This window comes from Quercus lobata, chromosome 11 (assembly GCF_001633185.2).
Source record: "Quercus lobata isolate SW786 chromosome 11, ValleyOak3.0 Primary Assembly, whole genome shotgun sequence".
In the NCBI taxonomy this organism is placed as follows: domain Eukaryota; kingdom Viridiplantae; phylum Streptophyta; class Magnoliopsida; order Fagales; family Fagaceae; genus Quercus; species Quercus lobata.
Window position 1 is genome coordinate 42,903,796 of NC_044914.1, and position 23,770 is coordinate 42,927,565.

At 34.5% G+C, this 23,770-nt stretch overlaps 1 protein-coding gene across 1 annotated transcript; it reads left to right on the forward strand.

The window, feature by feature from the left end:
- Positions 1-6,075: 6,075 nt before the first annotated feature.
- Positions 6,076-12,551, forward strand: LOC115967518 (polyol transporter 5-like). Its single transcript, XM_031086629.1, has 3 exons — positions 6,076-6,311; positions 7,318-7,664; positions 11,491-12,551. Exons 1-3 carry the CDS (start codon positions 6,161-6,163, stop codon positions 12,541-12,543), a joined length of 1,551 nt encoding a protein of 516 aa, XP_030942489.1. The 5' UTR covers positions 6,076-6,160; the 3' UTR covers positions 12,544-12,551.
- The last annotated feature ends 11,219 nt before the right edge of the window (positions 12,552-23,770 follow it).

Sequence of the window (23,770 nt, forward strand, 5' to 3'; positions counted from 1 at the left end):
GGAGATTTTGGAGGTTTTATTCAATGCTGGTTCGGGTTTTCGATGTGCTTTGTTCGCAATGGTGGCTCGGTGTTTGTGGCAGAGAAAGAATAAACTGAGAGAGCGTCAACATACATGGCAACTACATGAGATTGGAGATAAAGCTAAGGAGTTGGTTCAAGAATTCTAGGATGTCCATCACAGGCAGCCGCAAGTTCTTGATTGACAGCCACATGTTCGCTGATCTCCTCCGCCTGCTATGAGTTACAAAGCTAACTTTGATGCAGCATTGTTTGAAGGCACAAACCAGGTTGGGATAGGAGTGGTGTTTAGGGATCATGCAAGAAATGTTATGGCTGCCTTGAGTCAAAGAGTGGATTCGATCAAGTCGGTGGAGGTGGCTGAGGCTCTAGCAGCCAGAAGAGATGTGGTGTTTGTGAGGGAATTGAGCTTGTTTGAAGTCATAATTGAAGGGGATTATCTTCGTGTTATACAAGCCTTGCAGGGTTTGGGACGATGCAATATTTATTTGGTCATATCACAGATGAGACTAAGAGGCTGGGGGGTCTGTTGAGGCATTATCATTTTCAGCATGTACAGCAGGAAGGGAATAGGTTTGCTCACAGCCTAGCTAGAAGAGTAGTTTTAGCTGCAGACACTGATGTTTGGGTAGAGGATTTACTTAATGATTTGGATGATGTATTCCAGTCGGATTTGCCTTAATTATTTAATAAAACTTCACTTACCTTTCTTTCAAAAAAAGATATTTGTTCTTTCTTATAACTCTAATTAAGGTTGATAGATTTTTTTCAATATGTGTATTTTTTTAATTTCCCATTAGAAAGTCTTCTTTTTCCCTTTTATAGGTTATTGATTGAATTTTGGTTTGGATTAATACTTAGGGCATGTTTGGTAGACTGTAATAGGCACTATAATGTAATAATTATTCCTATGGTTTAGCTATTTAATAGTTTAGTTATGTTTTTATCACAGGGAATAGTCATTCCTTATGAATAGCTATTCTTTAAAATGAGTAATAACTATTCCTTTCTAAAGGGGTTGTAATAGCTATTCCTTAGTAGATGTAATAATTTCTAACATTAATATATTTCCAAATAAATATACTTTCCATATCCACCTAACAATTGTGGAAATAAAAAATCATCAAAAAATAACTCATCTCTCTAAAATTTAAAATATATTATTTTCTAGGAATTATATTTGTATGAATGAGATTTTTCCTAAAATAGATCATAAGTTTTATTCTAATATTACAATTGACAACCAAACTAATGAATAGATTTAGTTATTCCATTACAACACCTTTTATTCTTGGGAATAAAGATTATCATTCCTGTTGTAATCCACATTCAGTATACCAAACGTACTCTCAGTTGTTTTTGGAAATAGGAAATTGAATTTGCCTACCAATTATTTGACTAATAAATTATTATAAAATCTTTTTTATTTATTTATTTCTTTAGTTTTATTTTAATTTTGATTAAGATAACATTGTAATTCTGTGATGATTTTTTTATTATTATGATAATTTCCTTATTCCTTAAGAAATGAGTTGTATATTAGGCAAATGTAACACACTACAACAGAGTTAGAAGAAAATGGTTCACCTTAAAAAAATATTAATCAAATAAATAAAAAATAATAAAATGATATATTTGTAGAGATAAAAAGATAATAAAAAAATACGTGTAAAAATATTTTGAAAAAAAAGACAATAGTTGAAGTAATTGTTACTTTTTATATATTACACTTCATTACATAATATTTATATTCCCACACATCACGTGGGTATGTAGCTAGTTTCTTGTAAAAATGAATGATTCTACAAGTCTTCTGATGGGGAATAAATTCTAGTCTTAGATTGCTGAATGCAAATGTAGCAGAAACATGGTGAGGGAGAATAATGGGCTATGCTCATGGTTAGTGTAATAAGCATGTGATATGATTGTGGGCTTCCTTTATAATAGGATCTTTTGTGACTCTTAGAGCAAACAAAATGCTGCCCTTATCCCCACCCAAAATGTTTTCCTATAATGACATGCTTTATCTTTTATCCTCTACCATCAACCTTAATTAACCAAAAACAAAAAAAAAAAAACCATCAACATTAATTAGAGTTATAAGAAAGAACAACAATAGGATAACATTTAACAATTAAAGAGAGAGAAAAATAATTTAAAAAACAAAACTAAATCACATTAACGAAAGAAGAGTTTTAAAGAACACAAAAATTTATCAACCTAAAGCAGAGATGCAAGAAAAATAAAAAATCCACCAAAAAATTTAGAGAGAGAGAGAGAGAGAGAGAGAGAGAGAGAGGATTTTTTTTTGGTGAGAGAAAACTATGCATAGAATGAAAGAAATAGTTACAAATTTATAGTAAAAATGTGTGAATAAAAAGAGACAAAATAAATGAAGATAAAGAGAAAGAGCAAGAATGATATTATTGTAGAGGATTGTGGGGAGATGAAAAGGTAAGGGAATGAGAAAGATTGGAAAAAATGTAAATATTAAATTAAAATAAAAAGTAAATGTTAAAAACAATTGTAGGAAAATTGGAAAAAAATATGATAATGAGGTGAACGCTAATATGGCTCAACTAGAGCGTAGCAATAATAAATGCTACGCTTCAGTTTTTAGATATATATAGAATATGTATGGGAAAGAGGCCCGAAACATGCCACTGAAAAATTCTACTAGGACAAAGATGGCCTGTCAAGAATGTAGAGGAGGTAGGATGGGCAATTGGTCAAATCTAGTATGGATCGTACTTGAAGAGTAGTTAGAGTCAACGACTCTCCTATAGGGATCTCATGAGGGATCCATGGGGAAGAGGATTAAGTTGGCCCTTGCAAATAGCTTGATGCATTATCTCCATTCAACCCTTTGAGCGAATTGCGGCAAAAAGAAGGAAAATCCATGGGCCAACCCCATTGTCTCCACCCTGTAAGAGCTACAAGATCGCCCCAACATTCCTTTGGAAACCAAAAACAATAAACTATTCGAGGCAAAATTGCAAGATATTTTGTTCCACCACAGAGGATTATTTGATTTTTTTTCATTTTGAGGAATTTACACAATACACTAAGACAATCATTTTGAGGGTTGAATAATTCCTAAGAGCGGATTCATCCCCTTTCTTTTTAGCTATTTGTATTTGCAGTCAATTTTTTTATTTGGCAATAGTAATAAAGATAATAAAATAACAAATAAAATAGAAAGAAATTAATATTAATAGTTTGAATCGTGTATCAATGGCCAATTGGAACTACTATATCGAGTTTATTGGGAACATTATTTAGTAGAAATGAATTTTCTAGCATTTGATTCTGCACCACTTTAGTATTTCGTCTAACACTTGAAAAGTAACTCAAAAAATGAGGGGATGCTTGAATAATTGGTTTATATGGATACTTGCCATGTGAGACTACACATCAAAATGACATTGCCATAAATTGACAGCTCATCTTTTTCTCAGTAGAGTCTTTCAGTGGCATGTTTCGGTCTTGTTTCCCATTACTTAGAAAAAGTGAGCCACTGGTTCAAGTACAAGATACTATCATTATCGCCTAGATAATTAGACATCCAACCTAGGCTTGTCCATAAGTCGAGCCAGTTTGGGTTTGAGCCTGAACCGAACTCGACCCGTTTGGGTCGAGTGGTTGGAACTTAGACCTGTATTCGACCGAATAGTCGGGTCGGATCGGGTACTTCAGGCCACCGGATAGGCGGGTCTGGGTTGTTGATTAGGCGGGTTTGGGCCATTAATGGGCCCAATTTTTGGACTTCTATGAAATTTATTTTTTGTTCAATTTTTTCAACCCTTTTAGCCCAAATTAAGGAGTTTGGCAGTTTTAAAAATTACTTGGGTATCATATTTTTTTAATTTTCCATATAAAACAGATTGGGCCTCTCATTTCCCTTTTATTTTATTTTATTTTATTTTAAATTTTAATAAATGGGCCTTCAAGATAAACTTAAATTAAGCAACTACTTCACTTATAAATCCATTGGGCCTTCAGAACATAAACTTTCTGGACAAAATACCTCACCACAGATCACAAAATAAGCCAATTTTTACCACCTGTTAGGCATTAAATATCCTGGACAAAATACCCCACCACAACACACAAAATAAGCCTATTTTTACCACATCTGTTAAGCATCCACACAATGACCACGAAAAATAAACACATCAATATATATTGCAAAACCTGGACAAAGAGCACAACACAACTAATAACACACAAAATCCTATTTTCACCAAATCCTATTTTCACCAATTATGACTTTTTAAACAGCCACATTGACTACCCAAAAATTAAAACAACAAAATAATCTGGACAAAATAGCAAAAGCATGCCTATTTTTACCACCTAGCAGTAAGCCAGTAGCTTAACACAAGTCATATATAAAAAAATTGATATTCGTACAAAATATTCCGCCATATATCAAGCAATTGAAGAAACAAACGTGATACATAGTAGAGGCTTCTGCTTTTTTTAATTATACCATATATTTTTCATAATAATTATATATACTATATATTAGATTATATTAAATATACATATTTTGATTAAAAGATAATTGAAAATTATGGGTGTTATAATTTTTTTTTTTTGGTGTGTATAATGTTGAATCTGTTGGTTTCCAATTAAATTAAAGATTATTAGAGTACTGGGATCTGGAAACAGAATCACGAGTTCAAAATGTTTTAGCAAAAGTTAATCCGAATAATTTTTTATAAGTTCAAAAGAATCTTTTTCACTTTAATTTTAATTTTAATTTTTAAATTGTCTTTAGTTGGAACAGCAATGTTTAAAATGGAAATCATCATCATCATCATTATTATTATCATTATTATTATTATTATTATTATATCTGAGGGATTGAAAAACCATACGTCTGGGCTGGCTATTATTGTCCTATCCCTACTGCATTGACATCTAGTTCAATGAATAGCAATTTGCAACGTGATAAAAATGTATTTTTGTCACTGTATATTGTATTAGGGTCTTGACAATGTCAACTTGCACTGATTACCTTCTAATTTTTTGGCTTCGAGCTGGCTAAAATTATTTAATTAACGAACTTCATGGATGACAAGGATAATGCAGCAAAGCCTCATGATAATGATAAGGCTCATCACTCAGATAGAGATAACAGCAAAATGAAATTTAGTAATATCTTGGTATGGAGTAACTATTTACTATTTAATAGTAAGAGAGTAGAACACTTCTAAATTCATGATGGGGTTTACTATTTATGTAAGAAAAAAATGTACCTTGCCGCAGTACTATAGGAGTAATTAATAATTTTCTCTAGATAATGGTAAAAAAAAAATCATCATAAAATATATGTTATAAATTTATTATACTGTAAATAATTAATATTACATCGCCTAATTTTTTTTATTGGATTAATTCTTTGAGCCCAGTGTTGGATTACATGTTTTTTATACATATATGCCAAATTTCATATTAGTTAGATGTTATTTATTAAACTCACACTTTTTATATAATTTGAAATACAACAACTTGACATTTAAATATTTAATAGATGATTTTTTTATTTTCTTGAAATTTTACATGCACACAAATGGTATAAAAAATCTAATCCAATAATGGATTTGTTAATTAAATTTTGTATCTAGGTGGAGTAATTACTAATTAAGCTCCCCTTTTTATGTTATTTATTAAGCTCACCTCTCTCTCTCTCTCTCTCTCTGAATGTTTATGTAATTAAAAAGGGACCATATCTGGATGTATTTGATATTTTATTTATAATAACATACAGGTTATTAAAAAATATATTATACGCTCGGCAATTACAGCTGCAATATAGTATATCATATTCATGCAAATTAAACAAGTTGTGGTACTGCGGGTCCACAATGTTTTACTTAGTCAGTGAAAATGAAACAGACAATTACGTAATAGCATGGCTAAGAGAGTCATTTATTGGACATCACAGGCCATGGTGATGCAAGCATTTTGTCTATATAAACACACTATCTGAACCTCAAATCCCTGCCCAACCTGTGCAAGTTCATGGCCACTAAGTTCTCTCCAAAAATAACACCCCAAATTTGAGGCAAAAATCCCTTGTGATCACAAAAGCCTCTCTTTTATCTGCAAATCTCTCTCTATAGCTAACTAATATGGCTGACCGGAAAGCCGAAACTAATGCCATTTCCGGCCAACCCCAGAAGGCTATTATGGATTTTGATCCTCCAAAGAAACCCAAAAGAAACATATATGCTTTGGCTTGTGCTCTTTTGGCCTCCATGACTTCTGTCTTACTTGGCTATGGTCAGTAATCTTCATCAATGGCTTGCTAATAATATACTGTTACATTTTTTTTAATACGTTTTTTCCAATTCACTTGTCTCAAATGTTTTCATTCAACTTCCTTTAGCTAGTGAGTTTCCATTTTTATCAATGGACACTGTACTTTATCCCAAAACATTGGTAACTCCTCATGGATTTGGTTTGCCACTAAACTCAATACCAAGGTTTTCAGATCCGGACCGTTCATGGAATCGTAAAAGGGAGAGGTTCAAGGTTTTTGAGGTCGAACCGGGGTAGAATCGTGATGATGTCATAATTAATTTAATAATTAATTAAAACCTAAATATAAATATTAAATTTATAAAACTAGAAAAATTGACAATATATCTATATATGTGAGGGAAATTTAATGATTTTCAAGCATATATTTAATAATTAAATAAGAAATTTAATAAAATAAAATAATAACCATGAAAACATTAAAATTTATGATTAATTTTTGAAGTAAAGTTGAATATCTTTGAAGGATTTTAATTATAATTTTTTTTTATTCCTTGTAAGAGATGGATAATTTAATTAAGTAAAATAAAATTGCGTTAACTTGTTTTTTTTTTTTAAAAAAAAATTGCTAAGGGGTTGGACCGCACGGTTCTCACCGGTTCGTGTGGTCCAATCCCGGTTTTAGGGATTCACGGAATTAACAAAAAATCCGGTTCTTTAGGCTTAATATATCGGTTTTCATCTCGGTTCCCAGTTTTCAAGGTCCGACCTCCCGGTCTGGTCCGGTTCTGAAAACTATACTCAATACATGTCTTAAAATAGTCATGTTCAGATCTTAAATATTGGACGGAAGTCTTAAACCCTATTTTCAATAATCTGTCTATCATGTTTCGTGACGGAACATACCTTATTTTCTCTGGAAAATGTTGTTTTTGAATATATAATTCTATTATTGCGATCATATCAATACAAATGCACCGGATCTTTTGCCTTTTGTCCTCATGTATGTGTCTTTTTGTTGCAACAGATATTGGTGTAATGAGTGGAGCTATGATTTACATCAAAGACGACCTCAAAATCTCAGACGTACAGGTTGAAATCCTCGCCGGAATCCTCAACCTTTACTCACTCATAGGTTCATGTGCCGCCGGTAGAACCTCCGACTGGATAGGCCGGAGATACACAATAGTGGTGTCCCAAGCCATCTTCTTTGCTGGGGCTGCTCTCATGGGATTTGCCACCAACTATGCTTTCCTCATGGTTGGTCGCTTTGTTGCTGGCGTCGGCGTCGGCTATGCACTCATGATTGCCCCTGTCTACACCGCTGAGGTCTCTCCGGCTTCCTCTCGTGGCTTCCTCACCTCCTTCCCTGAGGTTTGTGGTGCAATATTATATAATTCTCTTAATTAAATTAAAACTATACAGCTTATCTCTACTTTGCTTTCAAAGAAAAATAATAGTGTTTGGATAAGTTACTTTGACAAAAATGGAATTACACAAATTTTTTTTATTTATACTCACATGTATATATATAAAAGTGGGTTCCAGTTAACTTAATTGGTAATTTGATGATAAAGAACTATTATAAAAAACAGTTGTCATGAGTTGAAACTCTAAAAAAAAAAAAAAAAAATTAGTATTAAAAAGTCAAGATCTTATATCTTTTTATATTTTTAACAAAAAGTATATTAGAAAAAAATTTCCATAGAACAACTCTTTTTGATGTTGAGAGCTTGTGACTTAAATGGGCTCTTCCAATCCTCTTCGATGATACCTCTTTTTTAAGTGGATTGAAATATCATAAGTGATATAGGATTACTAAAAATATTATTAAATAAATCTTGTAAATTGATATATTTTTTAATTATATTATTAATATGTCATTAATCACATATTTTGTCAACTTAATTTAAAAATTTTTGTGGATAATTGACAATCATTAAAAAATTTCCAAAATAATTTATTGTGAATAAAAATTAACCATGTAAATATATATATATATATATATATTTTTTTTTGAGGGGAACCATGTAAATATAATTATTATTTTATTTTATTTTATATAATTAATGTATAAAGCTAGTAATAAGAGTAATAATTTTAAGATCTGAAACTTCTTTCACCGTTTTTTGTCTTTTGCTTAGAAAGAAAGGCAATTGCTTGCCAAATGATATTATTATAATATTGATTAAACTACTTTCACCAATTGACTTGACTTCAACAAACAAAACAGTTTTTTTTTTTTTTTTGATAGTCAATACTAGTGAACTTTCATTAAATGAGGGATAAACCCAAATTTGATACATCCATACATATCTGATTTGAAATCATTGGGGGAGTATCCTCCACCCAAACTAAACTATTAGGAACATGACACGCATGTCGTGCAAGCATATGAGCTGCCATATTATAGCTCCTATGAACATGTCTGATTTGCCATGATTTGAAGGCTTGCAGCTTGAATTTCGCCCCTTCTATTACTTTCTGAATAGAGGATGGGGTAAGTTGGGGGTCAGAGTTCATGAGGGCACTCATTATGGTCTTCGCATCTCCTTCAATGATAACCTCATTAAGTCCTAGGTCCCTAGCAAGAACAATTCCCTCCTCTGCTGCCCTCGCCTTGGCTTCTAAAGGCCCCAAAGGAAAAGGGAGCTTTTTGCTCATTGCCCCCATCAAGCAGCCTTCTTCATTTCTGACTACTACCCCCATGCCACAACTGCCTGCCTCTTTAAAAACTACTGCATCAACATTTACTTTATACCAGCCGGCATCTGGGGGACGCCATTGAGATCTAAACCAAGGGGGTTGCTTGGGAATGGTTGGAGTTAGAGAGAAGCCTTGTCTAAATTCCTCAACAAACCTGGCCACATCGCTAACTACAACTTTCGCAGGCTTGAGCTTCCCCTCGTGCTTATATCTATTTCGGTTACTCCAAATGCTCCATGCCATTGTTGCAAACATAGCCCAATCTATATCCTTTGCTTCCACTTTTAGTTTCCAAAACACATCAATGAAATCCCTATGATTATTCTTCCACCTAGGAAATTTGAATCCTAATTCCTTCCAAACCTCAACAGCAGCCTTGCAATCCCATAGCACATGACTTGAAGATTCCTTCTCACCACACCAAGCACATCCATCCCATTTTGACACCTTCCTTTTAGCTAAGCAGTAATTGGTGGGCAGAATATTTCTACATGCCCTCCAAAAGAAATGCTTAATTTTACCTGGACATTCGAGCTTCAATATGGACTTCCAAACATCACTCATTCTTGAGGTGTCTGAGCATTCTCTTGTCTACTTTCTCTTTGTTGTCCTTTAACACTTTCAGAGCTACTCCATACGCACTTCTGACGGTGAATATCTCATTGCTTGTCCAAGCCCAAATCTTAGAATCATTGGGAAGACTTGGGCTAATCGGAATCCCCAACACAACCTCTGCTTCAAAAGGCAAAAAGGTATTTCTCACCTTATTTATGTCCTAAGCCCTCCTGTCACTATCTAGCACGTGCTCTACCCTCTCCACCATGGACTCCTGACTTTTCGGGTTGATTACCTTAAAAGAATCAGGGGTAGGCGGCCATCTATCCTTCCAAACATTTACGTTTCTTCCATTACCAATGTTCCACCTCCTCCCTCTCTCCACAATACCTTTGGCCTCCATCAAACTTCTCCATGTCGAGGGGCTGTTTCCCAATTGAGCTTCCAAAAAACTCGTGTTTTTGAAGTATTTTGCCTTCAATATTCTATGAAACAAAGAATCTAGATTTTGGATGATCCGCCACCCTTGTTTGGCTAAAAGTGCTAAGTTGAAAGCGTTGAGGTCTCTAAATCCTAGCCTTCCCTCCGCTTTTCTTTGGCACATATTTTCCCACGAAACCCAAGCCATCTTCCTTTCGTTTTCCTTCTGCCCCCACCAAAAGTTTCTGACCATGGAGTTTAGCTCCTGACACAAAGTATCCAGAATCTTAAAACAACTCATCGTGTATGTTGGTGTGGCTTGAGCCACCGCCTTAATGAGTATTTCCTTGCCTACCTTTGAAAGCAACCTGCCCTTCCACCCCGCAATTTTCTTGCCCACTTGGTCCTTTATTCAATTGAAAGCCTTCTTTTTTCCCCTCCCCACTAGAGACGACAGCCCTAGGTATTTCTCATATTGTTTAATGATTTGTGCCCCAAATAGGTCCTTCACCCATTCCATCACTTCACTACTAGTATTTTTGCTGAAAAAGAGAGATGTTTTCTCTTTATTCAGTTTTTGCCTAGACTCCCTCTCATAATCCTTTAAAACTTGACTCACCCGATTGGCCTCTTCCAATGTTCTTCTGCAAAAAATTATACTATCATCGGCGAAAAATAGATGGGAGATTTGGGGTGCTCCTCTACACACTGGAACCCCCTTAATCCTCCCTATCCTAACCTCCTTTTGTAACATAGCCGAAAGCCCTTCCACACAAAAAAAAAAGAGGTAAGGTGAAATGGGGTCACTTTGACACAGCCCCCTTGTAGGAATGATTCGTCCTTTCGGTTCACCATTAATGAGGACGGAGTAAGACACTATTCTCACACACATCATGGAGAGTTGGATCCATTTTTCTTGAAAGCCCATTCTCCTCATCACACCTTCCAGATATTTCTACTCGACTCTATCGTACGCCTTGCTCATATCCAGCTTGACAGCCATTAATCCTTTCTTTCCTTTCCTTTTCATCTTTATTACGTGCATAGTCTCGAAGGCGACAAAAACATTGTCAGAGATCTGTCTCCCTGGAACAAAGGCACTTTGAGCTTCTCCCATAACCTTTGGTAGGATTCTTTTCAACCTGTTTGCTAACACTTTGGACACTATCTTATATATGACGTTGCACAGGCTGATTGGCCTGAACTCCGTAACTTTCTGAGGGCATTGCACTTTCGGGATTAGGCATATATATGTCTCATTTAACTCATAGGGTAATCTACCATAATTTAGAATTTGTAAGACACTCTTTGTCACAAAAGGACCTACAACATTCCAGTATTTTTGATAGAATAAAGGGGACATACTGACGAGCAAAACAGTTGATTGCTTTTCCAAAATGACATTACTATTTATTAAAGATCATGGGAAATACTTTCACCAATCAAGAAAAAAAGGTTCTTACTTTTTGTGTAGTACAATCAACTTGTATGATAATAATTGACTTGGTTTAATACACAGGTCTTTATCAATGCTGGCATATTGTTGGGGTACGTGTCAAACTACGTATTCTCAAAGCTCCCAACACACTTGGGATGGCGTATCATGCTCGGAGTGGGTGCAGTCCCGTCTGTGATACTCGGCATCGCCGTTTTATGGATGCCCGAGTCACCTCGCTGGCTAGTCATGCAGGGTCGACTCGGTGACGCGAAGACAGTTTTGGACAAAACCTCGGACTCAAAAGAAGAAGCCCAAATCAGATTAGCTGATATTAAGGAAGCTGCCGGAATTCCCGAGAATTGCACAGACGACATCGTTGAGGTCTCAAAACGCAGCCACGGTGAAGATGTCTGGAAAGAACTGCTCCTCCGTCCTACGCCGGCCGTTCGCCACGTTTTAATCGCAGCCGTTGGAATCCACTTCTTCCAACAATGTTCGGGGATTGACTCAGTGGTTTTGTACAGTCCTAGGATCTTTGAAAAAGCTGGAATCACTTCCTCAAGCAAAAAGCTACTCACTACTGTAGCCGTTGGATTTGTTAAAACGGTGTTTATTTTGGTTGCAACTTTTTTGCTTGATAAGATCGGACGGCGGCCGTTGCTTTTGAGCAGTGTGGCTGGGATGATACTCTCACTTACCACCTTGGCATTTGGGCTTAAGGTGATTGATCATTCTGATCATACAGTCAAGTGGGCTGTGGTGTTGTGCATAACCATGGTGATGGCTTTTGTGGCATCTTTTTCAATTGGGATGGGACCCATTACGTGGGTCTATAGCTCTGAGATTTTCCCGTTGAAGCTACGCGCTCAAGGGACGAGTTTGGGAGTGGCAGTGAATAGGCTGACAAGTGGGGTCATATCTATGAGTTTTATCTCGCTATATAAGGGGATTACTATTGGTGGGACCTTCTTTTTATATGCTGGATTTGCCTTGGTGTCATGGGTGTTCTTTTATTTCATGCTACCTGAGACACAGGGTAGGACCCTTGAAGATATGGAGCGGCTTTTTGGTAATTTCAAGTGGAATTTTCCAAAGAAAAAGAATAATAATAATAAGGGTCCGGTTAATGTGTAAAGACACACATTAAATTTTCTATTTTTAGAAATATTTTTTCGAGAATTGAAAAAATTGTCTTTACTTTTTCAATTTTCAAGAAATTTTTTTCCAAAAATGGGAATTAATGTTTGCCCTTTAAAGGTACACATTAATAAAATCCTAATAATAATATTAAGGAAGTTAGTGATGTTGATGGTAACAGTAACGGACCTAACGGTCAAGTTCAGTTGGGGACTAAGTAAGTAAGTTAAGGGTTGGGTATGGGTAAAAAGGGTATTAATGGAAGATATGTTTTTAGCTTTTCTTTCATCACAATGATGTGAGATGATCCCCTTCCCTTGTATATACGTGTGTATGTTTAACAAAAAAAAAAAAAATGATGTGAGATATGAAAAAAAAAAAAAAAAAAATCGCTGATGTTATGAATAACAAAGGTAATTTCCAAGTATGTTTCTTTGTGTTTTATTGTGTACAAGTTTGGATTGGTTTGCCACGTTGGAGAAGATTTAAAATGTGCATTAAAAGCAAAATGGGGTATACCAACTGTAAGAACCAAGTACGAGGCCTATGGGCCTTGGATTATTATGGGCTCATAATCTATTTGTAGTGGGCTTGAAGATTTCCTACTATGGGTCGTTCTCGGCAGAGACTCAAAGCAACGTCCAGTTTGATGTCCACTCTTTCACTCTTTTCTCTCCAAAAAATCCCCTTTCTTCTCCCATCTTTCTTCTATTTATAGCCAAGGTTAGTGGGAAGATCATGATTATAGCCACCGTTTGTGCCATTGAAGGTCCAATATCATTTGATTTAAGTGGATGTTTAGGTGAGAGGGCGGTGCTGCATTTATGATCTTGGAACTTGATTCCATCTGGACCGATAATGCTCGGCAGCACCGTCTCCCGTGCATACCACATTTTCCCGGGAATAACTCATGTACATGACCGGGAACGTTTGACCGAGCCCACCTTGGAACTTAATACCCTACACCTGTTTGTTATTTATGAATCCCCGGGAATGGCGTAGGACGACTGGACCTTTCGGCTGGGCCTGTGGCCAAAGCCAGTACGGGACAAGGCCCAGGGCCTGTATGGGCCTGGGATCACCGCACTGTACAATTGGGGCAGGGCCCGGGGTCTGTATGGGCCTAAGGTCTCGGTGCCGTACACCAACAACAAATAATGATGAATTTTTTAATGCCCTTAATGGAATTAGCCCCTACTAAACAAATGGCAGTAAGTGTAACATGAATTGGGGTCCTATAAGCTATAGTTTTAGTTGAGAATTTGGGAACAAAAACAAAGGGGGAAGGAGCTCCAATAATTGGGGAAAGGAAGGGAAAGTGGCAATTAGAAATGTGCTCTCTACCTAACTAACATTGGATGACATTTTCCATTTGATTGGTTGGTTTCTTTCACATGATGAGCAAGACCAATGGCTGTTGTGTTATTGTCTATTTGGTCCTACTCCTACCTTTCTTTATTTCTATATCTCTCTCTCTCTCTCTCTCTCTCTCTTTCTTTATTTTATTATTATTTTTTTTTGTGAACAAGGAAATTTGGTAATGTGATCAGTGTGATGTGGTGCCTCTTAAAAACTAAAACAAGTGGATTGATTGAATGTTATTGCTGACAAAATAGAGAAAAAGGGGCCTTACATTGCTTTCTTTCTTTCTTTCTTCTTCCTCTTCTTCTTTTTTTTTTTTTTTTTTTTTTTTTTTAATCTTTGAAATAAAAGTTTCCCACTTTCTTTTAGGCCGGCTAATAAAACTAATAATGAGATGGTTTTCTCTACTCATAGAATCTTAACATTGACATTGTGGATCGTTTAATAGTGTATAATTCCTCAACTTTTTGTGCTCGGTTCTTTTGTTACACATGTACAAGTTTCGAGTTTGATTTTGACCTCAGCAAATAAATAGTTAGCGCAAAACTTTTTGTGCTCGGTTCCTTTGTTACACATGTTCAAGTTTCGAGTTTGATTTTGACCTCAGCAAATAAATAGTTAGCGCAATTTTAATGACCAGTAAAAGGTGCATCAAAAAAGTGCTCGCTGCAGACCAAGACGAGGGGTGTACATCAAAAAAGTGCTGGCTGGCCCTGAATATTCTTCTCAGGAATAGTCTCTATCATAAATTGCAAATTATTAATTTATTGAAAGTAATTGACAGAGTTTGTGACGTGCGACTATACTCTTTCCCAATCCACCAAAAAATGATAGCAAAAAAGTACTGGATAATTGGTTTTTACTGATAAACTCCATTGATTATTTTCAATAACATTTTCATGGCATTGCTGAAATACAGAATTTAAATTTCAAACAAAAAAAGGAATGCCACCGATGAATACTACACACAAAAATGAGGACTCTTAACACATTGTAACATAGGATTGTTGATTTTTCATCACAAAACACAATCTTTTTTTAGCAATATTTATTACACACTCGTAAATACACACTTTTTATACTTGTAACATAATTTTCCCTTGTTAGCGAACGAGAGCATAAGGGAAACACCTACCTGTGTATGGACCTAGTTAAGGAAAATAAAAAATAAAAAATCTTGATAAGATTCTTGGGGTTCTGAACCACTCTATGGTTTCTTATTTCGATGGGGATTCTTAGATGCAAAATCAGTACACAATATTAGTCATACCTGCCTCATCATTCTTATATCAGACAAATTGTTGGTACTCTGTTAACACATGATAGGATTTATTAGTGCAAATTAGTAGGCAACATTATCAAATACCTGCCTCATCATTCAAATATCAGACAAACAACTTGGTATATACTATTACAATTACAATATCATAGTCACCTTGTTTACCAAAGTATTCTTAGTTTAGCACTCTATTTAACACATGGCCAAGCGGGGATGGGCAGTAACCAAGTATGTGATATTTGTTTTTACTTTTTAGATGCAGTGACAGGAAGTTCACGCTTAATAGAATTTTGTCCGGAAATCTCAAAGTCCCTAAGTTCTGCATTATCACAGTTTATGGGTCCCATTTTTATTATTATAATAATTAACACCCACGGAAACTTAGAGTCTTACAAATAATTATATTGATTTATTTGTAAGTTTGCACTTAGCAGTCTTTCACATTTTGTCTTGCCTAATTACTAAAACAAAATTAGGAAATAGGTGAGGTTCAAGTGATAGTCTAGTGGTACCAACACCCTCTATAATATATAAATTATTTGGTAATATCAAATTTATTAAACAATTTCTCACAAAAAAGTATACCTCACATGCGGATTCTGCACATGTATATAGTACAACATATATATAATAATTTTTCCTATAGTAATAGTTTCTAGGATTTGAAATCCACTTTCTCTGTCCATTTTTACTTAATAGGCATTACAATAGGATATATACAAGTTTCGCAAGGGGGGAGGGGGGGTGGTGTGAATTTGAGCCCCTAACATCTCCATTGGTAAAAAGAAGTGCCAGTTGACCTAAATCAAGCTCCTATAGAAACTTTCCACTCATATAGAAAGTTCCTTAAGATATATACAAGTTATAATATGATTTTTTAGTAATAGGCTTTATAGGAACTGGACAATCCTATTTGGTCCAATTGCTAGGGTTAGAGCATCCACTGATGTCTTGCATAATATTAGAAGACACCAATTTTACACATTTTGCCTCAAAAATGCTCCACATCAATGCTTCTAAAAATATGCATATTTGCACATTTGCTACAGTAACCGTGCATATATGCACGGCAACTGTAGATCTTGTATCTAATATTTTAGATTTTTTTCTCTCCCCTTCACCTCACTCTCTCAGCTTCTCACTCTCATCTCTCTCTCGTTTTATCTCTCCCTTAGTCCACCGATATCACCGATCAATCTCACCGATCTCACCTCAGTCCACTAATCAGTCCACCAATCTCACCTTAGTCCACCGATCATTCACAAGAAAATAAACTGGAAACCGAATCAGAACCTCGTAATGAAGCAAACAACCAGTCTCCTTAACAGACTTAGAGAGCAACTTATTCTCCAAATCTCCACCTCCATTAGAGAGCAGCTTCGTCAACCAATGAGCAGCATAATAGCTTCGCGATCCTTTGGTTTTAACTCGGGTTTTCCAATCACAAAAGCTCCAATCACGTCGAATCCCTTCAAGAGCAGAGCTCAAAGATCCTCTGATTCTTTAAGGAGATCCGGAGCATTGGAGGGAGAGTGGGCATGGATGCATCGGACGGTGGAGATTGTGGTGAGTGGAGGGAAGAATGAGGATCCGATAAGCCACTGGAGACCTGGTTCGTTTTTGTGTGGGAGGAGGAGCTTTGGGCATAGAACTTGTACGGATTGAATATTTTATTTGAATAAATGTGTATAATAGACAAACTGATGTGAGTGTTTTGTAAAAATGAGAGTGTAAAATAGAAAAAGTAGATTTTAGATATACAAATTTACAAAAATTAGCATCCACTGATGCGGATGCTCTTAGTTGATGGAAAACTCTTATGTTCTTTCAAGGTCCAAAGATCCAATTTTATGAACTAAAAGTAAAGGTCCAAATGATCAACTTTGCAATAAGTTGTTAGAATTAATAGGTCTTCATGCCGTTCATTTGAAAAAATTGAAACCATTCTTATTAGAGAATCATGATACTTCTCAAAAATTGAAATTCTTAATCAACCAAGGAGCAATATCACCATGTTTGTTTAATAAAAAACCATCAAACTATTGAGCAATATAACCATTTTTGTTTTTTTAAGATACCAAAGTGACACTGACTAATAGTCCAATTACCAACCTAATATGGTTCTAACAGTATAACATTATAAACTGCTAGGCCTGCTTTCTATTCTTGGATTATAATGGAAGCTCCCGATTCTACACGACTTTTGATTTTTAAACTCTCACGTTCATGAAAACAAAAGAGATATTCATTCATTTCCATTACAATTTTACAAAAACATGTGGAAGTACAGCTATATGTGACATGAGTACATGGAAACTTTCCACTCGTATAGACTAGAAAATCATAATATAACGAAATCTGTGATTTATTTTTGAGTTGCTTTAAAAAAAAAAACGTGATGTCTTGGAAGTGCTGAACTGGAGAGAAAGAAGTAGACTTAAAGAGCTGCCAAACCCTACACATGGATACAATTTGGAACAACAATTCAAGTGAGTTGGCACAGATCCAGTCTCAGCCTTTGACCAAACATTTAATATAACCCCAATTAGGCAATTTTTCATTCCTAAATTTCAAAAATTGGGCTTTCATTAACACTAAGAAAAAAAAAAGAAGCTGGCATTGACATTAGCTGAAAGCATCCCCACCCCAATCATGAAGGTTTTTTTTTTTTTTTTTTTTTTTTTTTTTTTTTTTTTTTTTTTTGCTTTCAAATAAGAGGATTGAAGCATGCAATACAATAAATATAGGGATACAATCATAATATATTTTTCACAACTGCTGAGATAGGTTGCCATGAGCTTAATTTTGATTTGTGCATGATAAAAGTGATGTTAATGGTGGATTCATCTTAAAGTGATGTTACTCCAATCACAATAAACCTTGTTAATGATTATCAAAACTGTTGTATCGTCCCTAACATTATTTTGAAACATATATTCCGTTCATGCGAGAAAAGATAGAATCACTTAATTACAAGTTTCTTGAATTGATCACCCCAATTTTGAGTTAATTCAATGACATCCTCCCTCTTATCTAGTTTAAGAAGATGTCTAAAGGTTTGTATTTGAATTCAAAAAAAAAAAAAGATTGAGAAGGGAATGTAAGGGTGAGAGTTGACCATGTAACCCCATTGTGTAACACAAACCCTAAGAAAAAATTCCAGCCTCCTTTCACATGAAGATGGGGTCATTCATGGATCCCACACTTCCATGCATGAGACCAACCACCATTTGAGTGCAGAGATCAGAACGGATGTCCTTATGTTGGGAGATCAAAAGTTGACATATCTCTATTGATGAACGTACAAGTTCAGAACCAAAGAGATCCAGGGATATTAGATCCTTTTTGGCACATTCGATCTGAGTTTGAAGCCATAAAAATAAGACTTATAACTCACACTAGTATGGTGGATCCAACTTAAAGAGTGATTGAAAGAAAATATATATAATTCCATAGACTAAACTGAAGTTGTGTAAGTGTTAATGAAGTAGGAAAGAGTACCATGACGCAGTACTCTAAAAGCACTCAATAATTTTTCCTAAATGATGGTTGATGATGCCAAAATCGTCAGTTGGGTCCCTCGTTCAATCTGGAGCATTAGACGATCTTATAGAACCTACAAGATAAAGGAGAGATAGATCGAAGAGACTACCAGGTTGTGCCCGATGGGGGAGCCTCCAATGCTTAAGTTAGTACCAACCCATATATTTCGTATATAGATAGTGTTTTGTAGTAGTTTTTTGACGTACCTTAGCAAATGGATAGATTGTCTTTTTTATAGGTGACTTAGGTATCTGTTGGACATAAATGAGGGTGATTATTACCCTAATTGTAATGTTCTTTGTCTTAATGAGAAAGTTTAAGGCCTTTGATGATCGTTATTGAATGTGTTGGGCGATTACTCATCTATCTTTGATGGCCTACTAATGACGCAATGATCGTCCATTAAGATAGACGACCTTAATAATTTTTATGGACTTATTAGTTGCCCCCATTCCCAAGTCTGATTTTGCTTTGTGATAGTCAGGCTTTGGGAATATTCTTGACTTGTTTAGATTCAAACTTCTTTATCTTCAACTACTTTCTTCTTCAAGAATGGTAGTATTTTTGTGACGACTTCTTAGTATTTGCATTTTGAAGGTCTTTTTGGAAGTTCGAGGGATCATAGCTTGATCTTGAAAGTGAGCTAATTTCTTTGGATGATCATTTTTTATCACTGCTGAAGTGCAAGCTAATTTCTTTGGACGACCATTTTTTATCACTGTTGAAGAGCGAGGTAATTTCTTTGGACGACCATTTTTTATCACTTCGATGCTTCTTCTTTTATTCATTTTTTGTTTGTCACATTTGATATTCTTGATTTGTGTGTGACTTGCGTTTGTGTGAGAATCCTTGTCTGCTTACACTCGTCTAAGGATATTTAGTCACTTCACCATTTTGGGGTGACTTACATCTAGTTACAAAGTTTCGTTATTTAGACTTCGTCAACAATTTACATTAGTCTAGCGGAATCTTATCCCTTTTTTTTTTGGTGACTTACATCCATTTAAGGAATCTTGTCACTTAGGCTTTGTCAGTGATTTATATCCGTCTTGGCGGAATCTTATCACTTAGCCATTTTTGGTGACTTACATCCATTTAAGGAATTTTGTCACTTGTTACTGGAAAGATTCCTTGACGCTATGTTGTTTTAGACCTTCTTGAAACCATGTTGATATCTGCATTAAGTAGCACATGCACTTGCCAAGACTTGGTAAAACAAGAATTTTAGAAAAATTCATATATAAATAATAAGTTACCAATAGCCTAGGTGGACCTTTTTCTAATTTACTTGTAATCCTAGAGTTTTACCTCTTTTGTGATCTGTCTAGTAATGCATACATTTTTACATGGCACCTTACTAGGTGTAAATTTTTATAGATGAATATAAAAGAGACAGAGATAAATGTGTTACCTTAAATGACGATACTATTTTGTCACATATCTCGATTTTTTTGTTGCTAGGATCTTCTTGAAAAGCTCTTCCCTTTTTAAGATGATGAGCTTTTCTCTTTTCAAGATATATATATATTTTAAGCTCAACATGATACTTCATGTCTAAGGCCTAGATCTCTTTTGCTTCAATTTTTGAAGGCGTAGAAACTAGGCCACGTTTTTGGCCCCGTTCAAACATGAAAAGTACAATTCTCATTTGTTGATGACTAGAGGAATGGTCTATCACGATTGGAACCTTTTTTTTTTTTTTTTGGCGTGCTTTGATGACTATGGTCATTGCCGTTTGTAATAGCAATTTCCTCTTCCTTCTTCTTGAATTATACATTTAAGTCACTTCAATAGTGCTAGCTGCATGACAATGTACAAATGTGCAATTGCATGCTATACAAGATGAAGTGCATTCTACATTATCATAGAGAAGAATAAAAATTGAAGCTATTTGACTATATGCTTCTTTAAACTAGTCTTTGTTAGGTGCTTGCACCGTATATGATTTTAAAGCATTTTAAAAAGATTTTGGTGAGCGGAAATTTATTGAGACTTAAATTCATAAGCATATTGTGAACACGATCATCTAGCATTTTAAGTGTAGTAAACTTAATAGAACTTCTCAGATTCATGGTGATGAAACATATGCTACTGATAATATAGTCATATTGATTGTGATAATTGTAACAATTTTGTAGTAATATTTTCAACATGTTCTACATACACATTTGTAATAATCATGCAAGCTTGATATTTATTTAGTTTCAATAAAATGATCTCATGGATAAAAAAGAAAGAAAGAATAAGTTATCTCAATAGAAAACCTTAAATCTCAATACTATTTTGTACATACCACGGTCTTTTCATTATTGTAGTCTTCTTGACGAACTCTTCATTGAACTCTTACTTATAGAGCTCTTCTTTGTTGGATTTGTACAACCCATAATTTACAAGAGTTAAACTCGGCATTTGTGATGTAGATGGAATTTTCACAATTTTTAGCTATATCTATATTTTCTTCTTGAGAGTTTTTCTTTGTCAAATTATGACATCCCTTTAGAAAATTTGGAATTTCTTTTTATGTATGAAGTGCATGCTCTATAGGTAATTCAACCATTTCCACTTTTTTCTTTGTTTTAGTAATAGTAGAATAGCAAAAGAAATGGACAAACTTAAGATCATTTGATTGACTAGAGATCAAAAGTCTAAAATAGGACACACTAGCTAGAGCAGATATTACGAGTCAAGCCTTTTAACTTTTGCAAGAAATTATCTAGCCTTTTGGGTCAATTGTGCATGTTTGTACTAATCTTGCAATTTAGAAATTTGCCTTTCCAAAAATCATTTTCTTAACTATTACCCTATTCTCGTGCAACTGAATGACACTTGGTAAAGTGTTTCAAGAGTGTTGGAATTCGGTGTGTTTAATCATATTTCCCATTATGATAAATAATCATTATATTTATCATGGTAAACAATTTTAAATTTCGTAAACAGCTAGGTTTTTTATTTGGCAATAATGATATTTGTCATTGTGCCTAACACTTGACTTCAATCGTTGCTGCAAATATTTGGAGAATTAAAAGGGAAAAGAAATGTTTAAATCTAACCTTAAGGACTAAGAACTGGGCTACATCGTTGCTATATTTTGCTCCTGCTATTTGAAGACGTAGATATATCCAAAGGGTTTGCCCCCATTCAAACATGAAAGGTACATTTTTTGTTGGATGATAACCAAAAGAATGGCCTATCATGGTTTGTACCTGTATTTTTCTTCCTTTGGGCTTAATCTTAGTCCCAAATGGAAATCTTCATAAAATTTCATGTCTAATTTATTAGAACAAAATTTAGAAACTTATAGACCAATGTATGGATAGCGATGAGGTAAATTGTTCATGATAGAAAATTATGTATGAAATTATAGAGTGGTCCCAAAAAGACACTAATACTCTTTAAAATAAGTGAGTAGAATGAAAGAAATAAGTGCATATCAAGCTATTCTAGTTACACTAGTGAATAGTTTCGTACTTTTACTATGCAAAGTGTTAGACTTGGAGTAGCATTTTTCAAGTAAGAAATTCACAAATAATATTAATCACAAATGCATAACATTCGTTGGGGCTTAATATTGATTTTTATATAAATGAATTGTAATTTAGTTCAGATCGAGCACTGGAGTGTAGTGGCTCGATGAAAGCATGATGCTTTAACATACAAAGACCACTAAAGATTTCATGAAAACATGTGGTGGGTTTTATGCATCAATTTTAAAAGTATGTTGGACTAGTATACGGGAGGAGAAATCAAAACCCCAACGCATAACATTGCCAAACCATTTTGGTATAACATGCTATGTCTTTGTTGTTTAATGAACTCATATGCACATACCTTCATACTATTATGAGAGTAGATTGTATGATAATATGTAACAATTCAAAAACGTGTTCTTTCTCAAAGTTAAAGTAGCATGTATGATTGGGAAAATTTAAAATAGTGGGTCATGTACATTATGTTTAAATTTATGCTTATAAGATTTCTCCTTAAATTCAGAGAAATAATTAGACATCTCTTGTTAAATGGAATTCAAGCCCAATAAAATATGGTTCCATGCTTTTAAATGTCCAAATTGAGATTTTGATATTTGGCAAAGCAATTAAAGTTGACTTTACTTTCCTTAATAATGAAAATTAAAATATTTAAATTTGATAAAAATAACGGAGGTTGAGAGCCTTTACCTTAAATAGTCCTTAATTGCAATACTTAAGCACCATAAATTCATAACCTTAGCTGACCATATAATTGACGGGTTTCGGGCAATATACTGATTTGAAGAGAATGTTTCCATCTTTGATCTCCTCTTTGGTAGGTTCTTCTTGACAAGTTCTCTTTAACAACTGTTCATCATCTCTAGACCGCACATCGTCACCATATGTGGTTTTGCAGTGCAATAATATTTCACTTTTTTTTTTCTTTTTTTTATCTTAGCAAGATGCATTAGGAAAAAGTAGTGAAATAAAAAGCCATAATTAATGGTATAATATATGAATATCAACCAAGATGCTAGTAGTATACCAATTATTTAGTGCTATAAATAGACAAAATGATCTCCTCGTGTTATAATAGGAAATGTAGTAAATGTGTAAAACCCTTTTTTGGCTATAATTAGGATATCAATTAGGCCATAATATATAATTATATTTGGCTTTAATGGCAAGGATCTAAAAGAGACTGGTTTGACTGATGCAGTTTATAACAATCAAGGTATTCATTACCTTTTTTTTTTTTTTTTTTTTAATGCCTATATTTAAGATCACAATTTTGGTAAGGTAATTATGTTCTATTGAAGTCTTGTTCCACCTTTCATGCAAACTAAAAACAATGGGGAACCGGTGAAACTAAGAAAGGAAAGTTATCCTATGGTAATTTCATCATATTTGACTTGGGTGGCTGAAAATTATATGACCACCTTCAATCACTTCTTTTTTTCTTTTAACAAAAGGATACTTAATAGAGTAAATTCCTCTGTTATGTTTCTAAAGTTTTAGACGAGGTTATTATGTTTTAAACTTCTAGTCTTCTAGATCTTCTAACAAGATGCGG